The sequence below is a fragment of the Larus michahellis genome, chromosome Z (assembly GCF_964199755.1).
Source record: "Larus michahellis chromosome Z, bLarMic1.1, whole genome shotgun sequence".
Lineage (NCBI taxonomy): Eukaryota > Metazoa > Chordata > Aves > Charadriiformes > Laridae > Larus > Larus michahellis.
This window is the reverse complement of record NC_133930.1, coordinates 60,443,413-60,456,019: the sequence shown is the minus strand read 5'-3', so window position 1 is coordinate 60,456,019 and position 12,607 is coordinate 60,443,413. Positions and strand designations below refer to the sequence as shown.

The window sequence follows — 12,607 nt, the reverse complement described above, 5'->3', positions numbered from 1 at the left end:
GACAGACCATTAATTTCCACTCACCTTCACATTTTCTACACTTCAGCTTCCCACACCTGTTTTAGTGGCATTAAGAGCTTCCCTCTGCCCTCACTGCTTAGGCATTTTGAAGGGTAAGCCAACTACCACACTACTTCACAGAGAGATTCTTCTTCAGCTTACTCTTCACTCAGTTTCTTTCTGGACACCTGATACAATACTTCTTCATACACAGAAAAGCAGCCAGCTATAGAGGAAGCCTAGATTTCTTGGTATCCAACGGCGCCCTGCCCACTATAGCGCTTGTCTCCTCTTCAGAGACAGTCAACTAGTCATGAAGAATCCGAAAACAGATCTTTTTCTCTACCTCACGGAGAAGTTACTTAAAAAAATCAAAAACTACTTCAAGTGTAGAAAGGCTGGAATGTTATATGTTTCTTCTTCCTTGTAGATTTTTCTGCTTTTCCAAGAAATTGTGACACTGGAAAAGGGTTATATGAAAACAATTACAAGAAAAGCTAGGTACAATAACAAAAGCAAGTTGCAACTCTTACCAGTAACTTTCGGTAGAAGAGGGCTCATTACATCCAAAGAGTAACATGTGATGGACAGTGTCCATGCTGGCATGAGGCTTAAAGTCAACTGAAAAAAAAAAGACAAAACAAATAAGCTAGCTTTATTCCCACCATAAGTTACATAAGCAAGAGTATTTTGTGCCATTTTTTCTCTGAAAGACTAGAAACAAGGCAGGTATATCCCTATTCATTTATTTACCTTGTGCATTCCACTTACAAACTTTCCCTAAATTCCCATTCAACAGCCTGTCTCCCAAGCTAAAACATCGTACCTCACTTAGGCATCAAGAAAAATAAGTTCCAAGTTCCCACTCAAAACTGCTATGTTTTTCCCCAGAAGTTAAATATGACACTTAGTGAACATATCAATGTATCCCAAACCACAAAATTTTACTGTCTAATTTCAGTCCAGCTTCACTATTTGCACTTTTGATTTAATAATATTTTTCTACTTCTTTTGTACTTCTTGATCAAAAATGCAAACACTAAGCTACAAGTTAAGAGCAACTAACATCTTATGCATTAGTGACATCTTCTTCCAGTATTCCACCTGGTTTACATATTTGCTGCATCTTTCTTGGGACAACAGTTCCAAGAAGGGATTATGATTTACTCTCACTAATATGTCAAACCCTTTGGAATGGAAAACAAGATTTGCTTAAAGTCAACACAATTGCATTGCCCAAATATTTCTCATCATTAGAAACTTAGATGAAGGTCAATGTTCAGCACTCAAATGTCCGTTCTTTATCCCACACCACAAACAACACTGTTTCGGTTCCTCAAATGCTTCTGATCCTGTTTAGTGTAGGAAAAAGATTACCAACATCACACTGTAGTAATATTGACCATAAATGTACAATGATGGCATTTCTAGAAATAATGCAAGCTACATTGTGTAACTTCCTTTATTACCACTCAACTGATGTGTCAGATGCAGGGAATGGAATGGAATTTTTCTTACACATGAGACAGAGAAGGACCTTGGAGGGTTTTTAACCTTATCCTACAGCAGAAATTCTGAAATCGAGTCACTCCTGCCCTTACATGTACACAGACACAGACACTAAGAAGCCTTCAACTAAGTGTCTTTTAGCTCCTGTAAGAATCTTAACATGGGCAGATGGTGAAGCTGCAAACACTGAAACACTATTCTGCTCCTGAAGTTTGCAGATTTATCTGCACTCTGAACTCAGTATTTAACACGTGTCTGAGACAGGATTCCTAAGTCAAAGATGATGTGGATTATTGTCCCAGTTTCGGGAGGGGAAAAAAATTAATCAAATAGTTTCTAACCCTGTTTTTGGAGCTGATGCCTGTTGTGAAAAGTGAGGAAAACCGGCCAAGAGTTAAGGCATGCAAGTCAAATTCTAGCCTGAAGACGTAAAGCATGCAGTCAGATTGTAAGGAAATGAGCATGCCAGAGCTGAGGGCTTGGTTTGGGAAGTAAGAGATGCACCCGCATGCCCTGTGAAGGTACTTTAAGTACAACATATGAATCCAGAAGTGCTAAAGTTGCTGGCATGATTAAAGTCTAAAGACTACGTAACATCCGGGTTTTTCCTACAAGCAAATTCTACTCATTTCATAGCTAAAAAACTAAGGTGTGTTACAGAAAGACCTTTTGTTTTGACATTTTTATCAGTAACAGTAGTGAAATTATGATTAACTCTTGCACGAAATTATGGTTAACTCTTGCACGAGCCAGACAATGTGTCATTTTATGTGGACTTCCCACCTTAGTTTTCAGGTGTTTCAGGTGTTTTAAGCTGCTGTTACCACTTCAAGTGAGAGATTAAATTTCTGAAGGAGTTCATAAGCAGTTCACAGATGTGAAATTTAACAAACTTTATTGCCAAACTTGATACCCGTACAAAACATACTGTAAGTAACACCTAGAAGGACAGCCTTCAATAAAGGTAAAATTAAAGATTAGGCCTCTTGTCTGCTAAAGCCACCACCTCTCCTGATGGTTAATAGTGTCTCAGCGTTTATTTGTACCCCTCTACTGCTCTCACAGCTTGTGTATTTACTCTAATGGGTGTGTCAGGAATTCTTTTACTCCCTCCACACAGTGTCCATTACCGTGACATTCCAGTGCACTTTATGCGCTATTATGGAACTTATTACAACTAGCTAACTAAATACTACTCTTACTAATAGAAAATAATGCACCACAGTTAACAAAGGAAAATCAGATTTCTGTGTGAGCCGCCTGCACGCACTATTTTAGCTCATGTATGTCATCATTGCTTCTGAAGGAAGAGTTGAAAAACCTCTCAGTCCGCCTGTGAGCTTGAGAACTTTGTACAGTCAGTTACTCTGTTCCTCTACGGTTATTTTCTTAGCAGCACACCCAAGCTTGTACCCTTCCAAACAGAGGTTCAAAAAAAAGGCCATTTAAAAAAACCCTCTGTTGGAAAAGCCATACAGATCAGTATGAGACTCAAGCCAAACACAGCACCTGTAACTACCAAAGGTTTAAGAAATATCAAACAAATCCCTGTATATTCCCAGTTGACAGCTTCCACATTTTACAACAATGAACAGAAGATTACTTGATAGTTAAATATTTTTTTATGCATGGAGAAGTGATACAAAATGATTACTAAAATAACAGTTACAGTTTTGGTATATATACTAAATCTGAATAGTCTGACTTACTTTCCTGACCAAGTACTACTTTGAATTATGAACTCCAGGAGAAACAGGAATGAAGAGAACATGATATCAGTTTAATCTTATCAGTGTCTCGTTAAGCTATGTATTAAAAAAAATAATTTCTAAGAATTTCATCTTTACAAATAACAATTCAATGATACAAAGTTGATATCCTTTTTAAAAAAAAAAATAAAATTGCTGTCTTCTCTATAATGGAATTTATATTAAAGAGATTTATCAACATATCAGTGTCCACAGTTTGGCAGATTAGGAAAACATTAGAGGCCTTCAATCCAGTGAAGTCATCATTACTTGGCAATAGGAAAGTTTATCTATGCCATGCTAAAGTAAAAACACATAGCGTGTCACAGGCATGTAGGAAAGAAAAGTAATAAATCATCTAAATATTTCAGTTTGTGTTGCTGAATCTCATTTCAACAGCACAATCTGACAGATAGGAATTTACCATGAGTCAGTAAGAAAAAGACACATTTATTTACTGGTCACCCATGTGAATGCGCGTAAGGAGGTGAAGATGACAGTCAAATTTCTTGGCTGAGTGGCCTGCTGTCAGACTCAATTCTTAGGACTGTCTATAGAGCATCCTTTAGCTATCGCTACAGCTCACTAGTCAAAAACTGATTTTTATCAATGCCTGCACCATTAAAGACTCAATCTATTTTCCAGCTGGCTACTTATTCACTAACATTAATCAAACATAAGGCAGAAGAAGAAAACCACCAGATGTTTTTAAAATGTAACTGGAATGATATTTTCTTGAAAAATTACATATTAATCTCACGCATTAATATCTTTTACTATTGATCTCACGTCCATTTCATTTCACAAGAGCAAAAGATATGTTCTTAACATTACCCTAAATGTAAACCAACCCACCCCACAAACAAACAAACACTCCCCCCATCCCACTTTGTCAGCATTTACAGCCCTTTGGGACAGAAAAATAATTGGTTCAAACAGAAATCTCAGCCTTGACAGTCTGACCCTCCACTAAAGAATATCATACAGAAAACTAACAGCATCTGCAAAAATACACAGATCATCCCTGAAAAAGACCTCTAGGGCAAAACTTGCTCTACTCTACTTTCTAGTTGGTAACATTTCATAAGTAAGGTTGATCAGTTCCTTCTTTTGATAATGCCCGAGAACTGACTCTGAACAAGTTGGTAAATTCTGGTACAGCATTCTTCCACCTTTGTTATACCCATTGTCCCTGTGCAAGCATGACTGTCTTCTGGTTTTAAATCTTCAGGGAAATAGCAAAGCTGAAGTCTGAATCCAAAACTCTCAAACACAAATTTAATAAAAAATAATGAAAATATTTTCTGCTTACTAACAAATGTAGTACTGGCTGTGTACAATGCTAAAAAAAGTTCTGTCTTCCAAGGCCCTTGTATTTCACCAACATGCAACAAACTATCCTGCTGCAGGTTCTACAGACAGAACCTCCTCTTCCATGATGTCTTGGAGGAGGGAAGACAAGGGGGTAAAAATACAAAAACAAAGTAAAAAAGGAATGAACAAGTGATTCTTGGTCAAAGTGTAAGGACACTTGGTCATAAAAGGGTAAAAGGCTGCATCAAGAAGAGCGTGGCATCCTCCCCCTCTCCTCTGCCCTGGTGAGGCCGCACCTGGAGTACTGTGTCCAGTTCTGGGCTCCCCGGTTCAAGAAGGACAGGGAACTGCTGGAGAGGGTGCTGCAAAGGCCTACCAAGATGGTTAGGGGGCTGGAACACCTCTCTTATGAAGAAAGGCTGAGGGATTTGGGTCTTTGGCCTTTTCAGTCTGGAAAAAAGAAGACTGAGGGGGGATCTTACATCTTATCAACGCTTATAAATACTTAAAGGGCGGGTGTCAGGAGGATGGGGCCAGGCTCTTTTCAGTGGTGCCCGGGGACAGGACAAGAGGTAACAGGCACAAACTTGAACATAGGAAGTTCCATCTAAATGTGAGAAGGAACTTGTTTACTTTGAGGGTGGCAGAGCACTGGAACAGGCTGCCCAGAGAGGTGGTGGAGTCTCCAACTCTGGAGACATTCCAAAACCGCCCTGGACACGTTCCTGTGCAACCTGCTCTAGGTGACCCTGCTCTGGCAGGGGGGTTGGACTAGATGATCTCCTGAGGTCCCTTCCAACACCCACCATTTTGAGAAAACAAAACAAAAAAAATGACAGAAAAGAGAAGGTATTTACTTGGCAGCATTATGTGCAAATAAACTGAACTGGTGGCAGAATATGTAGGTTCTGGTCTCAGCTTTAACACCACACTGTCTCAGAAACCCAGGTTATTGTTTTAATTCTGTGTATTCACACCTCCTCATGTTGAAGCTCTTCAGAACACACACACTTTTCTCAATACATCACTGAAGAGCAACCCCGAGTGACAGCTCATATGTTAGTTTTTAGATGCCTTTATCATAAGGTAAAATAGTAATTAATGAAAGTTAATTGCACCACTTATTGGCAAGGCAATGAAGGCAGTTCCTGCTTAAACCATAAAAATGTAGACACTATCCTTCTAACAAGAAGTATTTCATTCTCTGTGTGTCAGTCTTCCAGGCTTATTTAAGCAACACAAAATACATGCATGTAAGTAAGTTAATAGTTAGCTTCACAACACTTGATGATATTAAGAAGTATTTAAGGAAAAAATCCATTAAGCATCTAATTTCTTAGATGATGATACCTATTGTAAAAATCTCTTTCCTGAGAAGATTTAATGTGCTATCCAGGTATTTGATAAGATAGGTCAGTTTGCATTCTTTTATTCGTTACAATTGGATGTATTTTTGAGTCTACTGTTTCCAATGATTAGGTAACTTCTGTTGATTGTGAGGACTCCAACCTGACACGTCTTCTCCACTAAAAACACTTTCCAGTGACTTTACTGAAGTGAGATGGAACTGATCACATGCTTGATTGACCCCAGGCCTATCCATTTTGGTGGAAGGGACCAAAGAGAAAAAAAAAAGCAATTTTGTTTTATTTTCAAGGCAACCAAATACAAGAGGTTGTAAGCAATGCTATCACGGGAAAACTTTAGGTTCACAGTTGTGGGGTTTTTTTTCTAAATTTGCTCGTCAAGTTCCTCTTGCTCTTCAAAGCTCCACCTGACAACCAGAATGGCTTCTGCGTCCAGACCTTATTCTGCTTTGTAATGACATGTACCCAAGCACAGTGATCACTGGGAAGGTGACCAAATCCTATAAAAATCTAGTGAAGAGGAGAACATGTCAACACCGGAAACCTAGAAGTTTCTCAGTCTTCAGAGAAAAAAATGGGTTGCCTAGTATGACTCACATTGAGACTTTGCATAAATATCACTTTTAAGCAAATTCTTTTAGTTAGGTCCTTTTAAACATATACACAACTGAAAGAAGTTTATATGGCTTTAACACATGTAAACAGCAAATGACAGAAATAAATGTGCAGCAATCTAATAAAGAATTGAACTATGCAATTTTGCAACTCAGTGAAGCACTAAATAAAAACTGCTTAAGCAGCAGGTGAGTAGTATGCCTTCCTATGAATCACTTGAAATCAGAAGAGTCCGTTGCACATGCTGCACAGTAGCGTATAGTTTACTAGAGAATGAACACTCACTCCCTGTTATGCTCATTTTTCTTTCTGGGGTCAAACTAACAGCCAAAATGTGAGGTCAGGTTCTGAATTCTTTATGAAACAGATATACAGAGAAAGCACTGAAGAAAATTTACTCAATTTTTTTTGTTTTCTATACTACGACATGAAGATCTAAACACAATATTCTATTTCTGAAGGATTTCCATGAGGAAATCCACACGAAACAAAAGCCTCACAATACGCTACGCTACAACAAAACCACCATATTTATTGTAAGTGCAGACATCCTAAAATGCAGGAAGAGAGTAAAGGAAGGAAAATATAGCCATTTTAACTACTCATAGTTTTCTTTTATTTCAGTTCATAGCATGTTGTGATAGTGAAACTATCTTCAGCCAAACCAACAAGCGTTCTCTCCACCTGAACAATTGTATGTTCAGAAGCAAAGCAAATAAAAGTACCTCAAAGACTTTCTGAACAGATGGTGTTGTTTTGCTGATTTATATGATCTCAGCATTTGTACGCTGTTACAGTATTTTCTTCTATTTGTCTGACATAATACTTATGCCATGACATTTAAAAAGCAAAACAAAACAAAAAACCAGGGGAGAGGGTTTGGTTGGTTTTGCTTTTATCCCCCAGATGAGTAAAGTCTTACTGCAGCCAACACTGACTGTAAGTGCAAAGGATTTACAGCCTGTGCCTGTACCAGCAGGTAAATAAACAGTCTGCTCAGTGGAGCAGAATTAAGTATCCGGACAGAGACAGAAAGCCAATACTTTACAAATGGGACTGTTTGGTACTGACTGCCAGAGGCATCTGCATGCAGCTCTAACTACTATTACTCATGAATCTCTCCAGATACAGTTTGTTATCTTGACTCTAAGTAGCTCTCTCTAGTTTGTTTCTGCATTAGCCATGATGAATGCATTTTGGAAACTCTGATAGCCAAAGATTAAGTCAATATGAGTCAAAGAAAAAGAAGAAAATGCTAAGGTTCTTCAAAATGGCTTGCTTAGGTTCTTCCAGTCAACCAATACTCACCTACATAGGCTTCATCATCCACCGGCAAGGGTACTGACATGCAGAGGTAGGTATCGGACTGTTAAAAGACAAAAGAACAGAAATAAGTTTTAAATTGGGACTATTTAAAATTAAAAGAGTAGAAACAAAGCATCAAAATTCTCTACACTTTCTGAAGATGAATGTGGGAATACTGAACAAACTAATATATAAAAATTCTGTATTTGTAAGCCTTAGCAGTGAATTTATTTGCAGTAGTTAACACTGTCCCCTCCCCACCCACTAAAAACTTGAAGAGGTAAGAGTACCTTCCAGATGTCCAAATAAACAGCATGAATCAATGAGTGTGCTACATAAAGTGAAAAGAATTATTGAGCTTCTGATTCATTGTGCTCTTGGTATGCACTACTTTCTCAGTATTTATAAACTTACTATAAGAATCAACCGCACTTGAGTAGGGGGGGCTGCTGATCTCCTCTCTCTGGTGACCAGCGACAGGACACAGGGAAATGGAATGAAGCTGCACCAGGGGAAGTTCACATTGGACATTAGGAAAAGGATCTTCCTGACTGGCAGTTGGTCCCTGGAACGGGCTCTCCAGGGAAGTGGTCATGGCATCAACCTTGTCACAGTTCAAGAAGCATCTGGACAGCACTCTTAGTCATATGGTTTAGTTTTAGGTAGTCCGAGAAGCAGGGAGTTGGACTTGACGACCCTTATGGGACTCGTCCAGCTTGAGATATCCTATGATTCCATGACTTCACATCCAAACAGATTTCTACGTATAGCAGTATTTCACCCTATTCCAAGATTTATACAACTGGACCAAAAAGTGTAAAAACACCATGCCACTGCAGCAGCAAACATAGAAATACATTTATTTTTGATTCATGCACATAATTCTATTATGATCAATGAAAATATTCTTCTGTAGGCATTCTAACTAACGGCATTTGTCCTTTTAAACAAAGAAAAAGAGCATAAGCAACTGAAAAAGAAACAATTCAATATGTGATTGTCTTGCTTAAGCACTGTAAAGGACTAACATTTCCTGGAGCAATTGCGTGAACATTCTACATAAGATACAGAGTAATGGGCGCTCCTGGGAGAGAAGCTATCAAGAATGCCCTCTTCATGATGCTAAAGTTGCCTTTATTGCCTAAAAGACTTTTAGTTTGAGTTTAAAATGCTCAGCATGTAAGCATTGGACATATTCCCGGATTAATATATGAACTAATTAAAATGCAAACACAGTAAACTCAGAGCAATGCCCACAAACAAAATCCATGTTTTCCATCTGCAAGCACCTTGGATAACTATGAAAGAACTTGCAATATAAAACAAAGTCCTTGAGAACAGTAAAACCTAAATATGGCAATCTTATTGAAAGGAAAGCTCTTACTTCGTACGTCCAAAAAAGTCAGTAAATCATTGGAACAGCACAATGCACGTGAACTACACAAACAAAACATGAAGTCAGTCTCATCCTTGCCAGTTAGATGAAGGGCAGGTCCTACAAAAGCACCATCTAGAAAAAAACATCACCTGCTTTACTGAGATATGTGGCCAAAGATGGTGTAGGATATCTAGATTGCTATTGTAAGAAATAAATTTGTTGCCATGGTTTATTTACATGTTACAGAGATTAGGCTATAAAGTCATCAGTGTGGCTATTAGGTTGATAGCTACACTATTCAGCATTTTAAATCTTTTTTCCCCCCAGCTTTTAAGGGAAAGGAAAGATGTCAGCTACCGGAACTCCACTACACATATGAACTCAAAATCTGACAGGACTTTCACTTTCACAAGAACTATACTAAACAGATGCAGACAGAATCCCTGCTATGAAAAACTTCAAACCTAATTTAAAAGAAGACACTGCAAATAGCTGTAAACAATTAAATAAAACTGAGAAGGGCAGGTACAATGGTGATAACAATATGTGATTACACAAAGCAGTGATCTACAGAGATAAGAAACCATTTTTGGTGATTTTGCCAGAAGACAGGAAGGTTGATTCTTTGCTAGAAGAACAGAGGTCAGCTGATACAACTGATGTGAATGCCTTTATGTACTCTAGTTACACGCATTTATAGAATGAACATACTAAACCCTTCTATAAATAGAAAAGGAAATATTCTACCTTTTCTATTTAACCTAGGTTCAGCAGTAGATTTTTTTAAAAAACTTAATTTAGAACCTTATATCCACACTTTGAAAGTGAATGGCAGCAATGCTTCACATTGCAGTAGAAATAAACTGATTTTTTTGTCTTTAAATACAAATTGAATTTAGAAACAATGTGGACTAAAAATAAGGATGACATGTTTTTTTAAGTATTATTTACCTAATTAAGAATTAAATTAGTTAAGAACAGAGTATTAGCACTTACCACGGAAGCAATGGCTGAGATTTTATAACTTGTGTCATAACATCTACATAGATTATTAGAAGTCTAGATGTACTAATATTTTTGGCTTTCTTTTTTAATCAAAGATTGTTAACTGGGAATTATAAATGTAGTAAAATGGTATTCTGCTACTCATTTATCTGAGCTGTTGCAGAACTCAGTCATGCCTCTCTGCCTCAGTGTTATAATACATCTACAAGTAGCAACTGTCCCAGTTAAACATTCTTCTTCCATGTTCTTTTTCATCTCTCTTCAATACCGATGTACTCTGCATTGTATCGTTTAGAGACACGCTGTTAGGTAATCTGATATGCCTAATCCTAAAAAAAAGCAGAGGTTTTTTTTAAGAAAAAAAAATAAAATATGAGATCCTTTGGTTTGGAGAAGAAATGGGGCGTGGGCAAGGGACTGTGGGAGAAGAACGGGAATATTTGAAGTTTTTTACTTTCCATCTGTTTGTTATTGTTTGTATTGCCTTCCATTAGTCATCTTCAGACTGTTCTCCAAAGTAACCTGAAGGAACTCCATTTCATTAATGAGAGATCCTGGCCAGCAGTTACTTTGACGTGACAAGCCTACAGATGATCAGTACAGGCAAAATATTGAATTGTTAAAATTCCATACTACTCATGGGCTAGTTTCATATCCCTTATCCATTCCTACTGCCTACATTGTTTTTAAGAAAACTATCTCCTCTTCTTCCCTATGAAAATGTACTTTTCAAAAGCAGAGAAATCAGGAAGCAAACGCGAAAAACTACCCTAAATACAATCCTTTTCAAAATGCTTCCAATAACTTCTTAAAAAGAAAGAAGCATGTTTGAAAAAAAAATAATTCCAAGATTATCTATGGGGTAAAATTTATTTGACAGATTCATGACAGAAAGAACTATCACTGTCTATTAAATATGATGGTCTGGACTGAAACTCCAAGCCAGCAACCTCTCATTATTACTGTAAAGAGGGAGGATATGTTTTAGTTTTTGCATTACTACTCTCCTAGCCTACCTCTTACGGTTTTCCATAAATAACTCCTATTAGGTATAATCAGTGAAGAGAGCGCTTGGCCAAATGGATAATGCAGCCAATCAATGCGGTCATTCTGAAGTCTTTACCATTAATGGCATGAAAACTCATCCTGGCATAGTCACAAGGGTTTTCAATTTTGTTTCTGACATACAAGCCGGGTTGTATTTAGCTAATAAGACAAAATAAGCAAATGAAAAAACAGCTATTGGCTTTAACAAAACAGATTCTGGTCGCTTACCTACAGTTGTCAATGTTCCAGACTTCAAACACAAGAAGAGCAGGAACATCCTGACACTAAAGCATTACAAAAGGCACACTGCAGAATCCACAGTATTCTATCCTGTTTTCTCTACTTCACCGTTAAGTAGGTCTGTGAGCATGAGGGTGCTTATTTGATCCATCTTCATAAGAAAATTATGTAGGCTTCAGCTTGTGTAAGAAACAAGCTCCACGCCATTCCCTCCCATCTCTTTTCTTTGAAGGAAGAATCTTTGTTATTAATAATGGTCATTACTGACTAATAATTGCATGACTTCTCATAAGTCTCTGGTATCGATACTCACTGTGACAGGGTCCAGATTCATATATGTAACTAAATTCGACTTTTTACAGAATTTCAGCCTAAGTAATAACAGAGTCATTCAAACAACTTTCTCCAGAGTCTGAGCAAGTCTTGGGGCATCTTAGGTCAAGATCTTAACTTGACTGTTGTAGCAACAGTAAAGAAAGAGGTGCCAGTAATTTATGGATATCTGAGTGATCAGATTTCCTTCTCATTTTATGTATTTTTATCTGGTATGGTATACCCAAGCAAAATGGATATGAGAAGAAAAATTTTAACCAAAGACTTCAAACTGATAAACTAAAGTAACGGAATATGCAGATATTAGGAGTCACTGCTGACCTACGGATAGAAGCTCAAGGTAAGCAGTTTCAAAAAAAAAAAAAAAGAAAGAAAAAGAGGAGAGACTTGCAAAATCCATTAGACAAGAACCCCTCCAAAAACAACCTGTCCACACTAACAATATCCCACCAAATAACATCTTTTACCACATTTTTGTGCCTTTAAAAATATTTATGAAGTTTCACATGTGCATTTAAGAACTCAGCCAATGCTGTACCAAAATTAATTTACCAATCAAAAGTTTGTTCAGCCTCAAACATAGTAGTAACTAATTTAAAAACCCAAACAAACTATTATTTATGAGCAAAATTACTTGAGATACAGTTTTAATTGCCCTGTAATTTTTTATCATTATTTCTTATTGGAATCGTAGCAAACACAGGTGTTCACAGCGGCAAAACCATGTTACCGGTAAACATGTTTCC

General features: G+C 37.4%; 1 protein-coding gene across 9 annotated transcripts in view; it reads right to left on the bottom strand.

Moving 5' to 3' along the window:
• PAM (peptidylglycine alpha-amidating monooxygenase) overlaps positions 1 to 12,607 on the bottom strand; it is a 150,082-nt gene that overhangs the window by 59,704 nt on the left and 77,771 nt on the right. For all 9 annotated transcript variants that reach the window (XM_074569429.1, XM_074569431.1, XM_074569432.1 and 6 more), the window contains exons 4-5: positions 7,862 to 7,919; positions 534 to 621 (exon numbers count right to left, since the gene is read on the bottom strand). In XM_074569429.1, coding sequence (XP_074425530.1) covers positions 534 to 621; positions 7,862 to 7,919 — 146 coding nt within the window. The remainder of the gene's footprint in view (positions 1 to 533; positions 622 to 7,861; positions 7,920 to 12,607) is intronic.